This window comes from Leucopleurus acutus (genome assembly GCF_964270905.1).
Source record: "Leucopleurus acutus genome assembly, chromosome: 20".
NCBI lineage: Eukaryota > Metazoa > Chordata > Mammalia > Artiodactyla > Delphinidae > Leucopleurus > Leucopleurus acutus.
In genome coordinates this window covers 27,283,795-27,304,980 of record NC_139162.1, presented here as the reverse complement: position 1 = coordinate 27,304,980, position 21,186 = coordinate 27,283,795, and the positions used below count along the sequence as shown (strand labels likewise).

General features: G+C 57.0%; 1 protein-coding gene across 1 annotated transcript; it reads left to right on the top strand.

The window, feature by feature from the left end:
- The first annotated feature begins 984 nt into the window (after positions 1–984).
- Positions 985–21,186, top strand: KATNB1 (katanin regulatory subunit B1). Its single transcript, XM_082862229.1, has 19 exons — positions 985–1,238; positions 5,511–5,641; positions 9,422–9,539; positions 14,871–14,971; positions 15,361–15,402; positions 16,041–16,124; positions 16,339–16,454; positions 16,909–16,980; positions 17,142–17,292; positions 17,464–17,654; positions 17,761–17,891; positions 18,311–18,361; positions 19,297–19,364; positions 19,520–19,639; positions 19,731–19,880; positions 20,072–20,148; positions 20,237–20,311; positions 20,544–20,660; positions 20,998–21,186. The coding sequence occupies exons 1-19, from the start codon at positions 1,199–1,201 to the stop codon at positions 21,128–21,130; spliced, it is 1,968 nt and encodes a 655-aa protein (XP_082718355.1). The 5' UTR covers positions 985–1,198; the 3' UTR covers positions 21,131–21,186.

Below are 21,186 nucleotides of genomic sequence, written 5' to 3'. Positions count from 1 at the left end.
GACCGGCGCGGAGGCCGGAGGGGAAAAACCAGGGAGGCCGGAAGCAGAGCCGGGGGTCTAGCAGGAGGAGGGGTGATGAATAGGGACACAAGAAGCAAGAGAGGGAATGAATGGGGATACTGTTAGAGCAGAGGAAAGGGGGAGACAAGAGGGTCTGGCGAGGCAGGGGCCAAGTTAGGGAGCCCAGGAGACAGGATGTGCACGCATGGGGGGACACAGGCGGCAGGGAGAAGGAGGAGTGAATGGAGGACTAGAGAGTCAGAACTGGGGAACCCAGGAGAAAGGGGAGGGCGAGGATAGGGTTCGTGGGAGAGAGGCTTGGAGGAAGGGGATAGGAGGCTCCATGAGGTCGCCTTTTAGAGTTGAAGAGTCATACCGACTCACGACCAGACTGGAGGCCTAGTTCCCAGCACTGTCCTTGGGAATTGCAGGGACCCGGTGTAGTTCCCTTGATACGAACTGGACCCCCAGGGCCCTCTTTGAGGCTCTCCCCAGAGAAGACTTCAATGCCTATCTCTAGGGTGCCTCTGATGGGCCCCTAAACTTAGCCTCTGACTCCGCCCCCTTCCCATACGTCAGACAGACAGTGACTCCCAGCAATCTATCTGAACTGCAGACATGTGGTCTTCCCCGCCTCACCGCAGCTGCTGCATTTCAGGCAGCCAGCTTCCTGGAACAGAGCCTCCTCCCGTCATCCTGGCCTCTGGGAGGACCTTCTTTTTCCCTGTATTCCAAGTCACCCTGCCTGAGGTACCCCCTCTCCAGATTCTCAAACGCAGTTTGCAGCGCATCTCTTGGCTCTGGTGGCTTTGGTGGGTGTTTGTCTTTATCAAGTGGCCTTGGTCATCCAGGGAGCTGCATCTGCAGGTCTGCAAACCCAGGGACGCCCTGAGCTCCCCCTGAGTGTTTGCTCACAAGCCATCACCTCTGTTTGTGTTCCAGCCCAGTGTTGAGCTGAGATGGCTCAAGCCTGACATTCCATGACCCAGGATCCCAACAGTCACGCACGGGCTGCTGCTGTGGATGATTTAAAACCACGAGGTGGTCCGGGGCTGGGAGACGAAGCATTCCCTCTGCCTGGATGTGTGGAAACTCCCTGCCAACTTGATTGGTGGATCTGGGGGGGGGATCCACCCCCACCCCACAAGGAAAGCACTGTCTACTGTGGGTGGAACTTCAGGTGCCAGCCAGCTGAAGGATGGCCACCCCTGTGGTCACCAAGACGGCCTGGAAGTTACGTGAGTGGTTTTCTTTCTCACCCCATTTACCCTGATAGCTGTTTGTTGCTGGGTGGCCTGAACCCCCAACTGTGTCTCCAGTTCTAGGCACAGGGGGAGACTCCATGCTTTGGAGTAAAGTAGACCAAGATGCAAATCATGCCTTTGGCGTTTTGTAGCTGGGTGACATTGGCCGGGTGACTTAACCTGTCTGAGGCTTAGTTTCCTGTCTGTGCAAGGAGATAATCACGCCTCCATTCTAGAGTTGCTGTGAGATTCAAGTGAGAAAATGAACATAATGAAGCACTTAGCAGGATTTCCAGTTAGGCTGGCAGGCGGGATGGGGCAAGAAATCCTGAAAGATGTTCTTGGTGTTTTCAGACATCTCACAAGTCAAGCTCCCCCGTCAAATGAGGGCATCTTGGGCTGGGGGCTGGGGTGAGAGGATAGGCAGAGGGATGCTGATAGCCTCTGGAATGTACCCGAGCCCGGGCACCACCCACCCCCACCGTTACTCTATACTGACAGCTCTAAACTCTTTGGTCTTAGGACACCTTTATACTCTTAAAAATTATTGAGGACCCCAAAGAGTTTTTGTTTATGGGAGTCATATCTATCAATACTTACCATGTTAGAAATTAATACTGAGACATTTTAAAACACAAGAACGCAGAAACATGCCGTTAGTGATGATGTCCTCACATGTCATATATCTCCTGGAAAACGCCACCATATTCTTGTGAGCAAATGAGAGTATAAAAGTCAAATTCCATCTTAGTATTATGATGAAAGTAGTTTTGTTCTCTTGGACCCCCAGAAGGACCGTGAGGATCCCAGCGTTCTCCAGATCATGTTTTGAGACCTGTTGCTCTACACGTTGCTGCTTCTGTGGGCTGTACCCCGCCTGTAATAACTGGTTGGCATAGATCTGGTGTGTCCAAACTGGTCACCCTCTGCTATGAGCTGTCCCTGGGCTGTTTTCAGAAGCTGGGGCAAGGCTCCTTCAATTTTTTAACTGTGAGAATCTGGGCAAAACTCTTTGCTGGGCCTCAGCGTCCTCATTTGTAAATGAGAGGTTTGGGCCATTTTCAAATTGTTCCTCAGCCCTAGGGTTCTGGGAGAATCCTGTTATGGGCTCCCAAGGAGGGTATACTTTGGACAGAGTGGCTTTGTATTTATTGGAGTTATGAATGTATACCTCCAACAGCTGTTTTTCCTGAGAAACCAGGAAAGAACCAGGCACTGGGGAGACAGTGGGGGACAGAATAGACAAGGTCCCTATGCAGTGGGGCTCAGAGCCTGGGGAGAGCAACAGGCAGGAATCAGATAATCACACTGACCCATCTCTCCTTGGAACCTAATTCCAAGCTTGAACAGTTAACAGTTGTGCTTTGAATCAGTTAACTAGGTGATGAGGGGTGGGGGTAGGGGAGTGCTGTAGGCTGCCTAAACAGCATGTGCAAAGGCCCTGAGGCAGGAAGCTTGGTGCATTGGAAGGCCTCAGAAGAGGCCATGGGCTGCAGCACAGCAGTGGGGAGAATGTGGTGTCACGTAGGCTGGTGAGGACATGTGTCTACAGGACCCCAGCCCTTCTGAGGTTTTGGCTTTATCTGAAGGGCAAGGCTAAGCCCTAAAGCATTCAAGTGGGAGGTGATGTGATCAGGCATGTTGGGCATCTGCTGACAATTTCATGTGCACAGCAGTTTCCATGGGTATAAACTGTTTGAGAGCCCAAGCCCAAATGACCTCTGGCTCCTTGTGGCTCTGGAGTCTGGGGAGGATCAGAACGTGCTTGGCCAGTGTGAGGTCGTTGAAACCTAGTTCTTTGCGTCTTCTGTTTGGGGTGCAGGTGCTCAGTGCCTCTGGCCAGAATGCAGTGTTCCCCCAGCTCTGGCTGGGATGTGGGGTCCAGGTTGTGCCACCTGAGCTTGGGAAACTAGCATGGGCCTGTGCCACAGGGTAGAGCAGCAGCCATCAACCTGGCCTGCTGAGGATTTTTATTTGTTTTTATTTGTTTGTACATTTAAGTTCAGTACCCAGGCCTGGACCATTGCTGGATGCTGTCCTTCAGGCCAGAGTGGGAGCTCTTGGGCCAGTGCCCTATGCCGAGGCCTATGCCTGGTGCCTGAGGCGTGCCCCCCTTTCCCCACCCCACCCCCGGTCCCTCCAGGGGCTCCAATCACCCCCTGCTCAGGCTGCTTGCAGGGGAGTGGTCTGAGCCCTTCTAGAAGGGCCCAACCTTGAAATTCTTCTCACCCTAAAGTCTGTGGTTCTTCAGGCTGGATGCCCTGTTTCAGGGACCACCTGATCAGGCTGGAGTGTGAAGACAAGAACCTTATCACTGTCTCTACCCACTGTCTCTTAGCACCCGGCCTAGAGCAGTTACCCAGGAAACATTTATATCATGCATTAATGGCTGTCTCTGGGGGCAGTAGTCCTGAGGTGCAGAGAGGGGTGGCAGTGTGCCCAGGAGGCCCAGTGCAGTGGGGGCCAGCCAGGACTTTGCCTGGGAAGGGTGAGAGCCGGGGTGGGCAGTCAGGCCTCTAGGTGGGTCACACACACAGGGCGGTGCATGTGGGGAGTGTCTTCAGGGAAGGGGAGAGGACCCTAGGCTGGGGATCAAAGTGCTCAGGGGGAAGGTGGTTTGCCCTCTAGCTGGGTTGGGCTGTCAGTCTGGCCCAACAGAAGCTCTTGAACATATAAGTGTCTGTGAGCAGAGCCCCAGAGCATCCAGGCACCTGTCCCTACAGTGTCCAGAGGACAGAAGGCTCCTTGGCTGAGGTGCGGACCAGAGAGAGGCCCAGCTTCCTCGAATCCAGTGGTGGGGTCCCCAAGGCCCTGGCTCAGGTTTGGGCCTGCTGGGAGCTCTCGCCCTGCTGGGGCTGGCCTAGCCGGGCCTTGAGGTGGGGTGTTGTCTGTGAGGTCGAGCCTGGAGCCTGGTGCCCTGGGCAGCTCTGACAGCCCCTGTGAGCCACGCCACCTGGCAAGCATCCCTCCTGGGCCCAGCTTCCCAACCTTCCTGCCATCTGAAGTGGGCACCACAGAGACCCCCAGGCAGGGTGGAGGCCAGAGCAGGTGCCCAGGAGGGGCCTCTGCAGGGCAGCCGCACCGGCCTCTCCCTCAGAGTCACCCACGCCGGCCTCGCAGCTGCCTCAGGGCATCAGCGCGTTGGGGTTTTCCCTCATCTGTGTGGGGAGACCTGTTTCTTCCCTCTGCGTTCTCAGGAGCTACTCAGGCCCTGGCTCGGAGGCCAGGGCTGCCTCTTGGTTCTTTGCCCATGTTTTGTTCCCTGGAGGCCCTGGCAATGTCCTCTGAGACATATGTCTGCTGCCCCCCCCAGTCCAAGCCAGGGGCCCTCGTGGCCACCCACAGTGACCTTGCCTCCCGCTCTGTCCGGTCGGCCCTCATACCTAGACCCCTCAGTCGGCTGCGTCCTGCTCCCTCCTCACCCAACCCACCCTCCTGGGCCCCAGTGCCTGCTCTCCATGGCGTCTGGTCCTCGGCCTGCCAAGCAGCCGCGAGCACTCAGCCCCTTGCAGCAGCCCACAGGCATGTCCTCACTGAACCCTCAGTAGCCCAGTGAGTCAAGCACTGTTATTATCCCCATTTACCCGACGAGGAACCCAGCACTCAGAGAGGGTGAGCAACTTGTCTAAGGCCACACAGCTTGCAATAGCAGAGCTCAGACCAGAACCCAGTCCATGATTCTGAAGCTGCGGACTGAAGCCCTGGCTGAGCTCACCTGGGGTCAGCTCGTCTGTGGTTGACCTGCACGGTTCTGAAAGTGTGTTCCCCAAAGCAGGAACACCAGGTGGCGGCTGAGACGCTTAGGTGGTTACATGGGTCAATATTTTTTATTTTAATAATTGTTTTCATTTTTCTTTTTGTGTCATAGAAGAAATAGAATGAACATATCAAGCTTAAAATTTCATGCATATTATTACTTAAACGACACAGCTAAATAAAAATAGCAAGTCAGTTTTAAAAATTGAGCATAGTAAGTCAATAACAGTACCTGTGGCTATACAGAAAAAGGAAAAAAATCATGAGGCCTAAGGGAAGGATGGAAATGACTGAAGTTGAGAAATAGTCATTTCTGTCTCAGGCCCAAACTCTGCCTCGTCCCACGGCTCATGGGGGTGTCTGGGCACCAAAGGGGAGCCACAGGGGGCAGAGCCCTCCCGCTGGGCTTCGGGTGCCAGGGCTGGTGGCCGAGCAGGGCAAGGCCTAGCCCTCCTCCCTGTGGCCCGTCAGGCCCCTGACTGCCTTGTCCCTCTGCTCTTTCCTGTATAGAGGAGATCGTGGCCCATGCCAGCAACGTGTCCTCACTGGTGCTGGGCAAAGCCTCGGGCCGGCTGCTGGCCACAGGCGGGGATGACTGCCGCGTCAACCTGTGGTCCATCAACAAGCCCAACTGCATCATGGTGAGTTTCGGCCGGCAGGTGGGGCTGGGGAGAGGTGGGTGGGCAGGCCAGGGTTGGGGGCTGGGAGTGGGCAGCTTTGCAGGAACCCAGCACATCAGTGCCTTCCCCAGCTGTCTGCTCAGGAAGGCCCAGGACAACCCTGATGGCTGGGACAGTGACCTGTCCTCAGGAATGGGGGTGGGGGGGAGGTCACCTGGCCATGGGACAGAACCCTGGGGAGCCTGCGTGAGAAGGCTAAAATAATCCCACGGACCCGAATTTGAGCCTCCCCTGCCCACTGGCGTATCCGCTTGCCTGTCAGTTACACGTGCGGCTGTTTTGATTCATTCCCCACCTCATTCCACAAAAAGGATCTGAGCGCCCCTGGTTGGAGCTGATTAGAGGACTGGTTCTTTGCCAGTGTTACCAAACTTAGGTCTGGCTGCTCGCAGCTTGGAAGCCAATACTCGAGAGGCAAGTGTTGGTTGAAAGGTAAGGTTGCTTTATTCAGGAGGCCGGCAACTGGGGGGAAGGCAGACATGTATCTAATGGCCAACTTCCCCCATGTTGATCAGAGGGCAAGAACTTATAAAGGAGAGTTTCAGGGGTATATAGGTGCTGGGAGGGTGCCATGCAGAGCAGCACGCCAGCTCTGGCAGTCATCTTGAAATCGGTCACGCAGTGGTCAGATCAGCAGCATCTTTAGTACCGGGGCCTGTTTGGTCCCATTTCTTTGAGGCCAGTTCGTGGAAGCAGCTTATGTCATGGCTATAGTCTGGTCGTCATGTAGTCAACTTTTTCACCTGGTGGGAGTTTCAGTATCTACAAAAAAGCTCAAAAGATATGGTTCAGATTATTATCCATAGCCCTTGAAGAGGAACTAAAGGTCCTTGACTTTGTGGAATGACTAAGCTATTATTATTTGGTCTTGTTTGACTGCTTTCCTTGCTGCTTCTGCATTTTCCTCACTTCTCTGATTAAATTTATCCTTTGACAGAAGTTTCTCTACAGACAAAAGGCAGGCAGAGGACATGCGGGGAGGTGTGTCTGTCCTAGGAAGGCCCCACAGGGTCCTGCTCCATTTCAGTGGCACTCTCTCCCTGTACACAACTATATTCAATGCCAAAAACTGTTTTCCAATACAGGAAAGTGTAAAGGAGGGAAAAAAATAACAAAAATGAATCACATATAGTTTGATGATCTAAAGACCATTACATTTGGTATTTTGGTCTGTGCCCTTCTAGGTACGCATGCATGTGTGCGCAGACTTGTACCTGTATGTACACATGCACACATGCAAACACGCCTATGTGTACACACACGGAAACGTATAACAGTATGTTTCCAGAACACTATCTTACTCTTCTGTAGCCTGTTTTTTTTTAAAAAATAACAACATCGTCAGCATTTTCCTGTGTCAACAAATATCCTTTTACGATGTGATTTCTAAAAGCTTCGCAGTATTTCATCGTAGGGATGAGCTTGGCCACGCCTGGTTCCCAGCGTGGAAGTCATTGCCAGTTTTTTGGCTCTGCTCAGCTGCAGCGGGGAACATCCTCCTCTCCCTAAATCTTTGAGCAGATCTGCGACTTCGCATTGAATCTGTGGGTGTGGCATGTTTTAAAAAGCTCTCAAAACATATTGCCAAACTGCCCTCTGGAAATCAATTTACATTCTCACCAGCAGCACAGAAGCCCGCCCTCTCCCGCCACAACCTTGCAGCACAGGGCAGTATCAGTCTTTTGACTCTTGGCCAAGTAAAGATAAAGATAAAAAGCGGGCGGGAGGTGATATTTATTTATTTACTTATTTGGTTGCATGGGGTCTTAGCTGCAGCAGTCGGGCTTCGTAGTTGCAACTCACCAGTTCCTTCGTTGCAGCACGCAGGCTCCTTAGTTGCAGCTCCTTAGTGGTGGCACGCGGGCTCCTTAGTTGTGGCATGCATGTGGGATCTAGTTCCCTGACCAGGGATCAAACCCCGGCCCCCTGCATTGGGAGTGCGGGAGTGCAGAGTCTTATCCACTGCGCCACCAGGGAAATCCTGGGAGGTGATATTTATTAGCAGACACTTAATCAGCTCAGTGTTCTTGTGAGGTCCAGTGGACAGCTGAGATCTGACCCGAACCACGGCCAAGGTTAAGGACAGAACTGAAAGTGTTTTGCTTCACTTTGCTTTGGGGGTTCAAATGTGTTTCCCCTCTCTGAAATGCCAAAGTAACATACACCAATTGAAAAAGAATCAACAGAGGCTGACAAAAAATGGACATGAAGTGACCCCCATGCTCTCGCCCTCAGAACAGCACAGTGGACAGCATGGGGTCTGGCCTCTAGACTAAGCCGCTTACACCAGGTGCCGCTCGCAGGCCCCCAGCAGGCCTCATCCCCTCACTCGCCACAGAGCAGGCCTCTCAGTGCCTCAAACTCACCAGGTTCTTTCTCACCTCAGGTGTATACACATGCTACCACCTCTGCAGGCAGTCTTTGCATTTCTGTGTGGTTTTGACTGTGAGTGAACTTGTATAGCTCCCTGACCCACACATTCCTCCCTGGAGACAGCCGTGGCTCCCGATGCCTCTGTGTCCTTCCAGGATTGTTTTATACATTTGCAAGCAAATGTGTATGCCTGGTCCCCTTCCCCTTCTTAGTTTGCACAAATGCTATCGAACGACATATACTGTCCTCCACCTTTTCTCACCTAAGAGCGTCCTGGAGATTAGTCTTTCTCACATTCAGAGGGTGCCTCGTTCATCCTTGTGGCTGAATGCTATTCCATTGCATGGGTGGCCACAGCTCATCTAACCAGTTTCCTGTGGTGGGCATATATATTGTTTCCAGTCTCTTGTCAGATTCACGGCAAAGAATGACCTCGGGTCTGTGTTGTTTCACGTGTGTTGCGTGTGTGGGGTAAGCCCCAAGGTGGAGTGGCTGGTGTGCAGGGAATGTGCATTTCTAAATGTGGATAGATTTTTGCCTAATCACCCTCCATGTAGTTTCTACCCATTTATACTCCTGCTGGTGATACTGGGGAGTCGGGCAAGCTGCTTGTAACTGTCTGGCCTTTGGGTCGTTCTGCTGAGGAGCAGTTTTCCCCTACTGTCCCCAGTTCCCATGGGAACATGGTCTTAGCAAACGCTGATGGCATCACCACTGTGCGTTTGGTGGCCAGTGCTGTACGGGGAGTGACAGACACCACGGATTTAAGATTCCAGCCTCCTCTCCAGAAAGCTGGAAGTTCCAGCACCTCCCGCCCCCATCCCTGGGCTCAGCCCTGCCCAGCTCTGGCCTGGTCTGAATTGGGGGGAGCCTCTGAGTCTCCCAGCAGAGTCACTCCCAGGTCCCCTGGGTTCCAGAGCCCCTGCCTGAGAACATGGCTGCGTCCTCCAGAGGGGGCCGCCCCTGGGGATCCACGCATTCCAGAGGGGCGAGGTGTGTGCCGCTGACGAGCCAGGCCTCAGTTCTGCCGTGGTTTCCCCTCCTGAGGGCTGGGCCGGGCAGAGAGTGGAGATGGGAGCACAGCCCAGGTGGGCGATGCTTTGGACTTTAGACTAAAAGGTCAGCTGCCCCCCTCCAAGGGGCCCAGGGCCACTTCTGCAGGTGATGTTCATGTCAGGAGCACAGGGGTGATGGGTGGAGCATGACTGGGGTCTGGCCCACTTTTAGCCCTGGGAGCCGAGAGGCCTGGGGGTGGCTCGGTCTAGCACAGCATCCCGGCTTGACATGCCTCCCAGGGACCCAGATTTTAGGGCCACAGCTGGGGGTCTGTTCATGCAGAGTGCTGAAGCTGCCACCCTCTCTTCACAGAGCCTGACGGGTCACACGTCCCCAGTGGAGAGCGTACGTCTCAACACCCCTGAGGAGCTCATTGTGGCCGGTTCCCAGTCGGGCTCCATCCGCGTCTGGGACCTGGAAGCTGCCAAAAGTAGGTGTCCGCACTTGCCTTCCCCCCACACACACCTGCAGTCGTGCTTGTCCTCAGCTTTGCTGTCCAGCCGCTTCCTCCAGGAAGCCTGTCCTGACTAGGTTTGGTGCTTTTCTCCTGGGGGCACTGACCAGACAGTGTGGCGACTCCCCACCCCTGTTGACCTGGCAGCAGTGACGTGCGTTGCTTTCTGAGTGCTGCCACTGAGGGGGCGTTCTGTAAATGTCGGAATGATGGACAGATGTGTGCATGGGTGGGTGGGTGTCTGTGGATTCAGAACCTGGAATGACATCAAGTGCCACCAGGGACCGCGCAGGACTCGTAAATGAGTGAAGGGGCTGTGTGCGGAGAACCGGGGTGTGTGCCCCGCTCCCGGGGGTCCTCACTCAGCTCCAGCTAACTGTTGCCTGCAGGAATGGGGCCTGGGTGGCCAGACTTTCTGTTTCCTTGTGCTTTGTTTGTTTTAATTTAGTTTTCATCTTTATAGAAGTTATGCATAGTCTAAAAAGGCAAATGCTGGTAGTTCACAAATGGTCACAATGGAAAGAGGAAGCCTTGCCTCACTCCAGGGGCCTCAGCCTTCTGTCCTTGCACCTGGTGAGTGCTAATCGCCTCCGCTTTTCCAAGCAATGTGGATATACTGCAGTTTCTTTTCTTTTTAAAAACACTTCATACATTAGCTGTGCCATCCTCCTACAGAAAAGGAGAATTGAGCTCTCAGTGCTACCCCAGCTCTGTCACTCACAACATTTCCCCCCCATCCTCCCTGAATCACCTTTTAAATACTCAGTGTTTATATTATCAGGACCTATAGATATTATTCAGAGCTGCTTGCATTTCTTTTCTTTTGATAATTTTGTTTCCCTGGAATTAATAGTTGTTCTATCTTTTTTTCATCTGCATGTTTTCTGTGTCTTTGTTACTAATCCAGCCCCAACTTATCTGCCAGAAGAGTAAGCCTCCTCCTTGAGTTTACCCCCAAACCCATCCCATCATTGAGGTGTCTCTTCCCAGAGCCTCTGTCCCCAGGTCCTAGTGGCCTGGGAGCTCCCAGGCCTGCAGCCCAGCTGCCATCCTGGGGCCCTTGTCTCCTCCCCGGGGAACTCTCTCCGACTCTGCCACACCAGGTCCCACGTTGTCACTTTTCTTGGTTCCCCCACTCTTTTAGGTGCGGCACATTCTTTCATAGCTTACTGTGAAAGGGTACACTGCAAGCACAGTTTTAGAGGCTGAAAATGACTTTATTCTTTTCTTTTTTATAAATTTACTTATTTTATTTTTGGCTGCGTTGGATCTTCCTTGCTGCGTGTGGGCTTTCTCTAGTTGCGGCGAGCAAGGGCTACTCTTCGTTGCAGTGCGCAGGCTTCTCCTTGCGGTGGCTTCTCTTGTTGCAGAGCACAGGCTCTAGGCACGTGGACTTCAGTGGCTGTAGTGCATGGGCTTCAGTAGTTGTGGCATGTGGGCTCAGTAGTTGTGGCTCACGGGCTCTAGAGCGCAGGCTTAGTAGTTGTGACGCACGGGCTTAGTTGCTCCGTGGCATGTGGGATCTTCCCGGACCAGGGCTCAAACCCATGTCCCCTGCATTGGCAGATGAATTCTTAACCACTTACCCACCAGGGAAGTCCCTGAAAATTACTTTATTCTAAAACCACCCCCCTTTTATTTCTAAGAGTTGGAGTATAGAATTCTAGGTTGGGAATACTTTTCCCTCCGAATTGTGAAGGTGCAGCTCCGTTGCCTTTTAGGTTCCAGGGTTGCTGTGGGGAGGTCAGTGCTGTCTCATCCCAGATCCCTCTCATGGGACCTGCTTCTTTCCTCCTTCTGCCTCTCTCTCTTCACAGGTTTGTAGGATCTTCGTCCCAGTGTCCTCAGGTTTCATAGACTAGGCCTTGGTGGGCCTATTCTCATCCCTATGCTGGATCCTCACTGGGATCTTTTGGTCTATAAACTCATGCCCTCAGTTCTGGGCCAACTGGGGAGTCCTGCCTTCCCTGGAAGGGGGGCTGCCTCTCAGCCTTGCTGGCTGTTGCCACACAGCAGTCTGGGCACAGTGTTGCCAGCTGTACAGATTTTTCAAGTGAAGCTGGGAATCTGGACATTTATGTGGAATCCACCCATTTCTGAAGGTTGACAGCTAATTCAACATATTTTTCAAGGGCTTCCCTGGTGGCACAGTGGTTAAGAATCCGCCTGCCAGTGCAGCGGACACAAGTTCGAGCCCTGGTCCGGGAAGATCCCACATGCCACAGAGCAACTAAGCCCGTGCACCACAACTACTGAGCCTGCGCTCTAGAGCCTGCGAGCCACAACTACTGAACCCGTGTGCCACAACTACTGAAGTCCGTGCGCCACAACTACTGAAGCCTGCACACTAGAGCCCGTGCTCCGCAACAAGAGAAGCCACCGCAAGGAGAAGCTCACACACCGCAACAGAGCAGCCCCCGCTCGCCACAACTAGAGAAAGCCCGCATGCAGCAGCAAAGACCCAACACAGCCAAAAATAGATAACTTAATAAGTCAATTAATTTAAAAAAAAAACCATATTTTTCAGAACACTCTGCAGGCTGACACTCAGAGGTCCAAGTAAAACCTGTTTGCTCCCTGCTTTTTGCCAACCTCTAGTCTGGACCTTCCAGCATGCCAGGCGGGAGGCCATCCCCTACCTGAAGGAGGGGAGAGGAAAGGGTGACATGGATTTTGCCAAGTCTGCCTCTTGCAGAAGAGATGCCCCCCTTGCCTGGCTGAGACTTGGAGGTCATTCCAGGCCTCTACTCTGGAGCTTGCTCTACCTCTGCTGCAGGACGGCGGCCATTGGCCATGCATGCCTGGTGGCTGGGTTCATTCTGCTCTTGTATAGGTGATCCTCAAGAAATGACCTCAACCTGAGCCTCTTGGGTGGTGCTGGCCCACCCAGTGACAGGCTGTTTAAGAAAGACAGAACCCCGGGACTTCCCTGCTGGTCCAGTGGTTAAGAATCCGCCTTCCAATGCAGGGGACACGGAATCAATCTCTGGTTGGTCGGGTAACTAAGCCTGCGCGCCGCAACTTCTGAGCCTGCGCACTCTGGAGCCCACGTGCCACAGCTAGAGAGCCTGCGTGCTGCAACTAAGACCTGATGCAGCCATAAATAAATAAACAGACAGAGCCCCAGGCCCTCTGAGATAATAAACAGGGGCTGAGTGCTTAGCATCTCAGCATGCGGTCCCACTGCCTGGCCACACACAGGACCCACAGTGCGGGGGCATCGCTGGACAAGGGGCCAGGGAGGAGCAAGCCTGGGCTGGCTGGGCTCCAGCTGAGAAAGCAGAAAGGCTCGGGCAGAAGGCAGTTCATTTCCTGGGAAGCCTCTGCCTGGACGCAGATCCCAGTGGAGGGCACCAGCCATTCATTCACTGAGGAGCAAAGGAAAAAGAGAAGCCAAGGGCCGTGATTTCTCAGCCATGACTTTCATGCGTAAGGGAATGTGAGGAATTTCTTGAGGTGGGCAAAGAACGGAAACTGAAGACCTCTGGAATTCCTGAGCCCTGGACTCCCAGAGCTGGCTGCTCTACAAGGAGCTTGTTACACAGCCCAGACCCCACTCCGGGAGAGCCTGACTCAGTAGTGGGATGGGCCCAGACTCTGGCTTTCTTAAGCTTCTAGGTGGTTCTGATGCAAAGCCAGGTTGGCACTGTCTCCTTATATGACAGATGGACAAACTGAGGCTCAGGGAGGGCCCTGAACTTGATAAAGCCTCTGTGGCTGGGGGTGGCGGAATCTGGGACTCAAATCCTGGTGTCAAGACTCCCATCCCAGTGTTGTCCGCCCTGCCATTTGCGGGGGGTTCAGCGATGGAAGAGAAACTTGCCCGTAGCATCCTCGGCAGGAAGAGCTAAGACCTCAGGCCCACCTCCACCCCCAACCCACCACAGTGTGAATGGAAATGATACAGAGGCAAACTGGCACCCCACATGCAGGAAGGGGTTCTTAAAGGGCTGCCTTACTGTCACATCAGTTGCCCATCACTGGAGGGTTCAGCTACTCGGCTGGAAGGGTTTAGAGATTCCCATGTGGGGCAGACAGACCCCGGAGACCCCTCCACTCTGCAGCTCCTGGATCCTGTGACCAAGTCCGGCCTCAGGAGGCCTGCCGAGAGCCCTCCTGGGACAGAAGACCAAGGGCAGAAATCACGCCGGAAGAATGTGTTCCTGCCTGCTTTCCACAGAGCAGCCAGAGGGCGAGGGTGGCTCAGCTCAGGATCCACAGGAAGGCATATGCTTCATGAACGTGAACCTGCCACATCCTCTCAGGGCGGGCCAGGATTTTGGAAGCCTGGCTTGTGGGATGCAAAGCAGGTGGGCTGGCGGGGGTGGTGTGGACTGGGGCAGGAGCCAGACGAGTCTCCTCCCTCCAGGACCTGGACTGGGCAGCATGTGCCCGAAGTCCCCTTGGCCAGCCAGGCAATGCTGAGCCCCCGAGACAACTACAGAGAGTGAGGAGGGCAGCTGCTCAGGTTTTGGTGCGGTTGCATCTTGTCCTTAAAGCATTACATCTGGGGTCTGCTTGAACACCTCCTCCAAACAGACAGCTCACCACCTCACAAGCCAGCCTGTTTCACCTTGGCACAAACCTAAGGATGGCTGGACTGCCACACCCCTTGGCACCAGCACTCCTGGGGTGGACGGTTTCATTCAAACAGCGGAATTATAAATCTTATAAAAAGCAAGACACATGACGCCAGAGAGAAGAGGCAAACTTGAGTGGTACCGGAGAACACGCTGAGACAGAAACGCAAGGTTTGCCTGCAGCCTCCCTCATCTGCCACCCACTAACATCCTGTTCAACGACCACCGCCTCCAAAAAGCCCCCCTGGATTTCTCTTTTCAACCTAGCAGCTTCTCCCCCAGCTTGGACCTCTCCTGCATCTCTCTCCTTGCACTGTCTCGGGTGTGGTGGGATGCCTGGCAGACCATAAGCTCCACGTCCACATCCACAGGGCCTGAGCCAAGTACAGTAGTTACCTGGCTCTGCTGACTCTGGGGCTTCACTCTCATGAGAGCATGCTGGGACAAGCCCAGAGGTGCAAGCTGCGGGGAGCTTGCAGGGAGTTTTCTGAGGGCTCGGGTAATGGCAGAAATGGCTGGCATCTCTTGAGAGGAAAATAGGAAAGTTAGTTGTTAGGGTGGTAGGACTCTGGTTGATTTTTCTCCTTGTTTTGAAAGTCTGTGATACTGTTGTGTTTTTCTGTGCAGTCAGTATGAAAGCACACACACAAACGAACACAACAGCCCTCGCTCCACCAGCCATCCTGTTTGCCTCTCATGCCATTGTCTCTGCTCTCTTCCTTGTTAGTCCTTCGCACACTTATGGGACACAAAGCCAACATCTGCAGCCTGGATTTCCACCCGTATGGCGAGTTTGTGGCCTCGGGTTCCCAGGACACAAACATCAAGGTGAGCCACCACTCTGCACCCTGGCTCTCCCACTGGGCCAAGCAGCGGGACTGGGATGGTGTGTCCCGTCTCGGGTGGCGGGGCGGGCTTCGGCTCTTCGGGGGACATCTTCCCCCTGTGTGGCAGCATCCGTGCCCTCCCGGGGCAGCGATGTGGAAGCGTTTGCCAGACATTTCTGCTCGGGATGCCCAGCTTTAGTGAGCAGTTTCCAGACCCCTGTCACTTGGAGGTGTAATGACCTGGAGGTGCCCAGAGCCCCTCTCTGCTCATGGCCACATGTTGCCCTCCGACCCAGGCTCCAGGACTTAGCTTGGCTAGGCCTCCCCAGCCCAGCCCACCTTGGTTGTGACCTGTCCTGACCCTGCCCCCCTCTGCTCCTCTGCTCACAGCTCTGGGACATCAGGAGGAAAGGCTGTGTGTTCCGATACAGGGTAAGCAAGGCACCCTCTGTCTGTCATTCCACAAGCACCTTGCAGGCGCGGAGCATGGGGTGGTGCCCAGACCCTGGCAGGGGCTGGAGGGGACTGTTGTCCAACCTGGGTGAGAACGTGAGAAACAAGAGTCCAGATGAGAAACATGCATCTGGAGCAGAGCAGGAGTGCGGTGGGTGGTCTCCCTGGACCCCCGGCTTTCCGTGACTCCCCGCAGAGCTGTGTTTACCGAACTGTGCTCCACGGTTTGCAGGCCGCTAACAGGAGTCATTAAGTGAAGGGGGTTCCTGTTCATGTGAGTTTGGAAGGACTGGGTTTAATAATTATTTTGGGGGGTTTCTAGACCCTTTGACATTAAGAGGAGGCATTTAACTCTCCAAAAAGAGACACAAGACACATTGCTTCCCAAACTATCAGACCACGCAGTGTTATTTCCTGGAGCGTCCTGCAGGACTGGGGGTCTGTGACCGCATGTGGAGAAGTGTCCCTCTGTGACATCTCCCACATGTGGCTGTCAGTCCCCTCCTTGCCTGCTCCCAGGAAGCACTGCTTATGGAGGGCAGGGAGGAGTGGGTGGTGGGGAGAGAAGTCCGCTGGGCCCAGGCCCCTCGGGTGCTCACGCTCTGTCCTCCCCTCAGGGGCACAGCCAGGCCGTGCGGTGTCTCCGGTTCAGCCCCGACGGGAAGTGGCTGGCATCGGCCGCAGATGACCACACGGTGAAGGTAGCTCCCGGCCTGACCCGGGCCCAGGGCTGGGGACTGGGGTCTGCTGATCACACTCAGGTTGGGTCCTCACCTCCCTCCTGATCAGGCTCGCACATCCCGAGCCTGTCCAGAGTGGGAGGTGGTTCGTGGATAAAGAGCTCGGGCTGGATTGGAGGGCGAGCGGGCAGCTGAGGGCCAGGCTGGCCCTGACCTCCACCCTGACCTGCCCCAGCTCTGGGATCTGACTGCTGGCAAGATGATGTCCGAGTTCCCCGGCCACACAGGGCCTGTCAACGTGGTGGAGTTTCACCCCAACGAGTACCTCCTGGCTTCTGGCAGCTCTGACAGGTGAGGAGGAGCAGGGCTTGTCGCCCGTGACTGCTGTCCCTCACGTCCCTGTCCTCTGGCATATGTCTGTCCCCAGTCTGGTTTTGTGTCCCAGGGTGTCATATGATCCCAGGTAGGCTGAATTAACTGTCAGCCAAGCTGGGATGGGACCCGGGTCACACCTCTCTCCCAACTCTGGCCCCAGTGTCCTGGGACTTCATGGTATGTCTGGATCCGGCCCCAGTGTCCTGGGACTTCATGGTATGTCTGGATCCAAGGCCCATATTCACCTCCCAGGTGCCGAGTCCCCTCCCGCTGCCTGTGCAGGGCCAGCCTATGGCCCCAGGCATTGCTCTGAATGGCCGTGACCTGGGGCGGCAGGTGTCTGGAGAGAAGTGGGCTCCCCCGGCCACTGGCCTATGTGGAGGCCAACACGTGGCACTGGCTTCCCAGCACAGCCTGACTTCCTTTGCAGGACCATTCGTTTCTGGGATCTGGAGAAATTCCAGGTGGTGAGCTGTATCGAAGGGGAGCCAGGGCCTGTCAGGTAGGTGGGCGGCTGGGCAGTGGGCCAGGGCCCTCCTCCCGGGCAGTGGGGTGTGGCTGCAGGTGGACCTTTCCCATCTCCGCTTCCGCTCCCTCCCGTCCTGGGCTCCCCGCAGCCTCTCCGGTGTCTCCTGACCCACGGCCCACTCTCGCCTGGCCCAGGAGCGTCCTCTTCAACCCCGATGGCTGCTGCCTGTATAGTGGCTGCCAGGACTCACTGCGCGTCTACGGCTGGGAGCCCGAGCGCTGCTTTGACGTGGTCCTCGTCAACTGGGGCAAGGTGGCCGACCTGGCCATCTGCAATGACCAGCTGGTGAGAGAGCCACCGCCCACCGTGCACCCTTCCGCTGGGCCGCTCGCCTGCCTCCCCCTCAGGCCCCAACTCCCACCCAGCCCCGGGGGGTCCTGCCCACCCCCCACCCCGTCCCCCCGTCCCCCAGCACCACCGCGAAGGGTCCCGCCCCAGCTCTGCCGCTTCCCGCAGATAGGCGTGGCCTTCTCCCAGAGCAGCGTCTCCTCTTACGTGGTGGACCTGACGCGGGTCACCAGGACGGGCACGGTAGCCCCGGACCCCATGCAGGACAGCCAGCCCCCGGCACAGCAGCCGCCACACCCCAGCGCCCCGCTTCGGCGCATCTACGAGCGGCCCGGCGCCACCGGCAGCGAGCCTCAGAGGTGGGGTGCTCGGGGCCCCGGAGGGCGCTGGGGGGCGCAGGAGGCGGGCCCGCAGCCCCTGCCTCACCGGGGCCCCCGCCTCCTTTCTGCCCGGCCTGCTCCCCAGGGTGAAGCAGAACTCAGAGAGCGAGCGCCGCAGCCCCAGCAGCGAGGATGACCGGGATGAGCGGGAGTCTCGGGCAGAGATCCAGAACGCCGAGGACTACAACGAGATCTTCCAGCCCAAGAACAGCATCAGTGAGGCCTGGGCCCTCCCCTCCGAGCCCCAGCGTTCCCCTCTGTGAAAGGGAGGCAGATGGTCCTTTCTGGGGATGGCGTCCATGTTGCTGCATTCCTTTAGCTTAATTCCTAACCCATGTCTGGGCCCGGGCTCTGTTCCCTGGTCCTCTAGGCCCCAGCAGAGGCCCAGCAGCCGCTCAGTGCTCGGCCTGCCCCAAGCAAAGGAAGGCCCAGTGGGGCAAGGGGCCGGGAAGGGGCAAGCCTGTGGGTTCAGGGCCCGGGAACGGGTCAGTCTGCAGCTGTGCGCGCGCCTGGGAACCACCTTGCATCTGCCGCATCCTGACGGGCCCAGGGTCCCCGGCTGGCCGGGCCCTGAGGGCTCAGACAGCAGCCCTGGGCTGACCCACATGAGTCCCCAACCCCCTCTACCTCCACAGGTCGGACGCCACCCCGAAGAAGTGAGCCCTTCCCAGCACCCCCGGAGGATGGTGAGTCGGGGGGCAGAGCCTGGCCTCCCAGGGTCCCCAGCTCCCTAGTCCTCCCCTTCCACAGCACAGTTTCCAGTCTCTCTCCCACTGGATCTTTTCCCTCCACTCGCCCCCAAAGCACCTGCTGTGTGCCAGGCCCTGTGCCAGGCCCTGGTGATTGAGCGTGAAAAGGCAGGTAGGTGCCCCCGTCAGGAGCCCACACCCAGTGAGGAAGGCGAACGGTAGGCAGCCACAGGGTAGGAAGGAGCCGGGAGTGGTGAGAGGCTCTGGGGCCCGTGTAGATGGGGGGCCGTGAGGCTCTGAGGAGGCGGCACATCAGGCAGGCCTGGGGGCCAGGTGAGGAGACAAGGAGGGAAGAGCCTCAGGTGGGAGGGAGCCGAGAGGACAGCGGGGGCTTGGGGTCCGGGAGCAGGAGGCCAGGCCCTGCAGGCCCTGGGTTGGGGGCTTGGGGTTTTGCTGCTGGAGGGCTTAAGAAGGGAGAAAACCTGCTCTGCTCACTTACGATTGGAGAAGGTGGCAGGGCGGGGCACCCTCATCCTCCAGCCCCTCCCTCCCTCCCCTGTTTTCTCCTCAAGGGTCCATCTTCTCGTGCCCCTCGGGCTGGGTTCCTGAAGAGCCTCTCTCTCTCCCGCGCTCCCACTCACCATCCACTATCCACTCACCGCCCCCCTCCCAAAAACACTCCTTTCCTAGTGAGGCGACAGGAGCGCCCCTCCCTGGAGCTCCCTGGGTCCTGTCCACACACAGTGCTTGGCGCCTGCTTTCTACCAGCCCTGTGGCTGAGTGGGTGGCAAGGGAGGGGACAGGCCCATCTCCGGCCCCCAGGCCTCCCGTTAGAGGTGCCGCCCACAGCCCCAGCCCAAGCCCTGCCTTCTGCCCGCCCGTCCCTTCTCCTGGCCTGACCTGACCCACTGATCTTTTCCTTCTGCCTCCAGACGTGGCCACAGCCAAGGAGGCAGCAAAGCCCAGCCCAGCCATGGACGTGCAGTTCCCGGTGCCAAAAGTATGTCCAGGTGGAGTGGGCAGGGTGTGGGGCTCAGAGAGGGGCTGGAGTCCTGAATCAGCGCTGGGGCGGCCCTTGCCGGGGAGGGGGGCTGAGAGGGAGGGAGGGAGAAGAGGCCTTGGGCTGGCCACCTGCTGAGCCCCAGACCCCTCCAGCTCGAGGTCCTGTCCCGGCCCCCAGTCGTCACTTCCACCCCTGCACCCAAGGCCGAGTCTGCCATCATCCCTGCCACCCGGAACGAGCCCATCGGACTGAAGGCCTCTGACTTCCTGCCTGTGAGTGGGGGGCCCAGGCTGAGGGCGGGTGGAGGCCCGTGGGGTGAGGGCAGAACTTGGCTGCCAGCATCAGGGCACCCATCCCATGCAGGCCGTGAAGATCCCCCAGCAGGCGGAGCTGGTCGACGAGGATGCCATGTCACAGATCCGCAAAGGCCATGACACCATGTGTGTCGTGCTCACCAGCCGCCACAAGAACCTGGACACCGTGCGGGCCGTGTGGACCACAGGTGACATCAAGGCAAGTGCCACCTCTGCCCGGGTTTGGGGTTGAGAAGAGGGCCGCCCAAGGGGCACAGGGGGAGCTAGGCGGCCCCTGTCACCACGCCGAGCAGTCTTATGAACAGCCCGCAGTAAATCCCATCATCACGCCACACCCAGGCAGGGCCACTCAGTCCCCGGTCCCCTCTGACGGGTGCTCTGTTTGCACAGACGTCGGTGGACTCGGCCGTGGCCATCAATGACCTGTCCGTGGTCGTGGACCTCCTTAACATTGTCAACCAGAAAGCGTAAGTGGCTGTGGCGGAGGGGGGGGGGCGGTGGGGGAAGTGGACAGGGCCGGGCACTGAGGGCACGTGTCCCTGGCCCTCTCCCCAGCTCCCTGTGGAAGCTGGACCTATGCACCACCGTCCTGCCACAGATCGAGAAGCTTCTGCAGAGCAAGTATGAGAGGTACGGGTGGGGAAGCCGCACCTGCCTCCCAGCAGGGAGGGACCATGGGAAAGACCCCCAGGGCCGGTGCCCTTGTGAGGTGGCCGTGCAGCATTGCTGGGCCCTCCAAATTAGAGAGGACAGAGTGAAAACGAGCCCATGCTGCCTCTCTGATCCTGTTTCTGCCCCCTTTGTCTCTGTGTACCTTGCTCTCTGTCTATTTGTGACTCCATCTATCCCTCTGCCTCTGAAGCTATGTCCAGACGGGCTGCACCTCTCTCAAGCTGATCCTGCAGCGGTTTCTGCCCCTGATCACAGACATGCTGGCGGCCCCGCCCACCATGGGTGTGGACATCAGCCGGGAGGAGAGGTGAGGAGCCAGCGGCGTGTGTGGCAGGGGTGCCACGTCAAGCGAGAGCACAGGCCTGGGGGCCCAGCCTGCTTGTTGGCGGCCCTGCTGAAACAGCTTATAGAGGTCATTGTGCCTGAGACGGTGGCTCAGGGCACGGGGTAGGGTTGCCAGAGCCTTGGTTCCCCCATGGCCTGGCTCTGCCCTGGCCCAGCCTCAGTGGGTCCCGCACTCTGGGCCTCAGCCTTCCTCCGGGAGGAGGGCCGGAGCGATTCGTACAGGAAGGGCTCCGGGATCGGGTGGGGCTAACGGTGACCGTGCCGGCCAGCCACCTTAAGCGTGGCCCCTCTGCCCGCAGGCTGCACAAGTGCCGGGTCTGCTACAAGCAGCTCAGGAGCATCAGTGGCCTCGTCAAGAGCAAGTCGGGCTTGAGCGGCCGCCACGGCAGTGCCTTCCGCGAGCTGCACCTGCTCATGGCCAGTTTGGACTGAGGAGCCCAGAGGGTGGTGGCACCCTCAGGCCTGGCCTCGGCCCCCCACTCCTGTTC

Excerpts from the sequence above, each read along its gene's own strand:
- KATNB1 (XM_082862229.1), top strand. The coding sequence starts at position 1,199 with ATGGCCACCCCTGTGGTCACCAAGACGGCCTGGAAGTTAC. Across the intron at positions 5,642-9,421 it reads ACAAGCCCAACTGCATCATG|AGCCTGACGGGTCACACGTC; the intron begins GTGAGTTTCGGC and ends CTCTCTTCACAG. Across the intron at positions 9,540-14,870 it reads GGACCTGGAAGCTGCCAAAA|TCCTTCGCACACTTATGGGA; the intron begins GTAGGTGTCCGC and ends CTTCCTTGTTAG.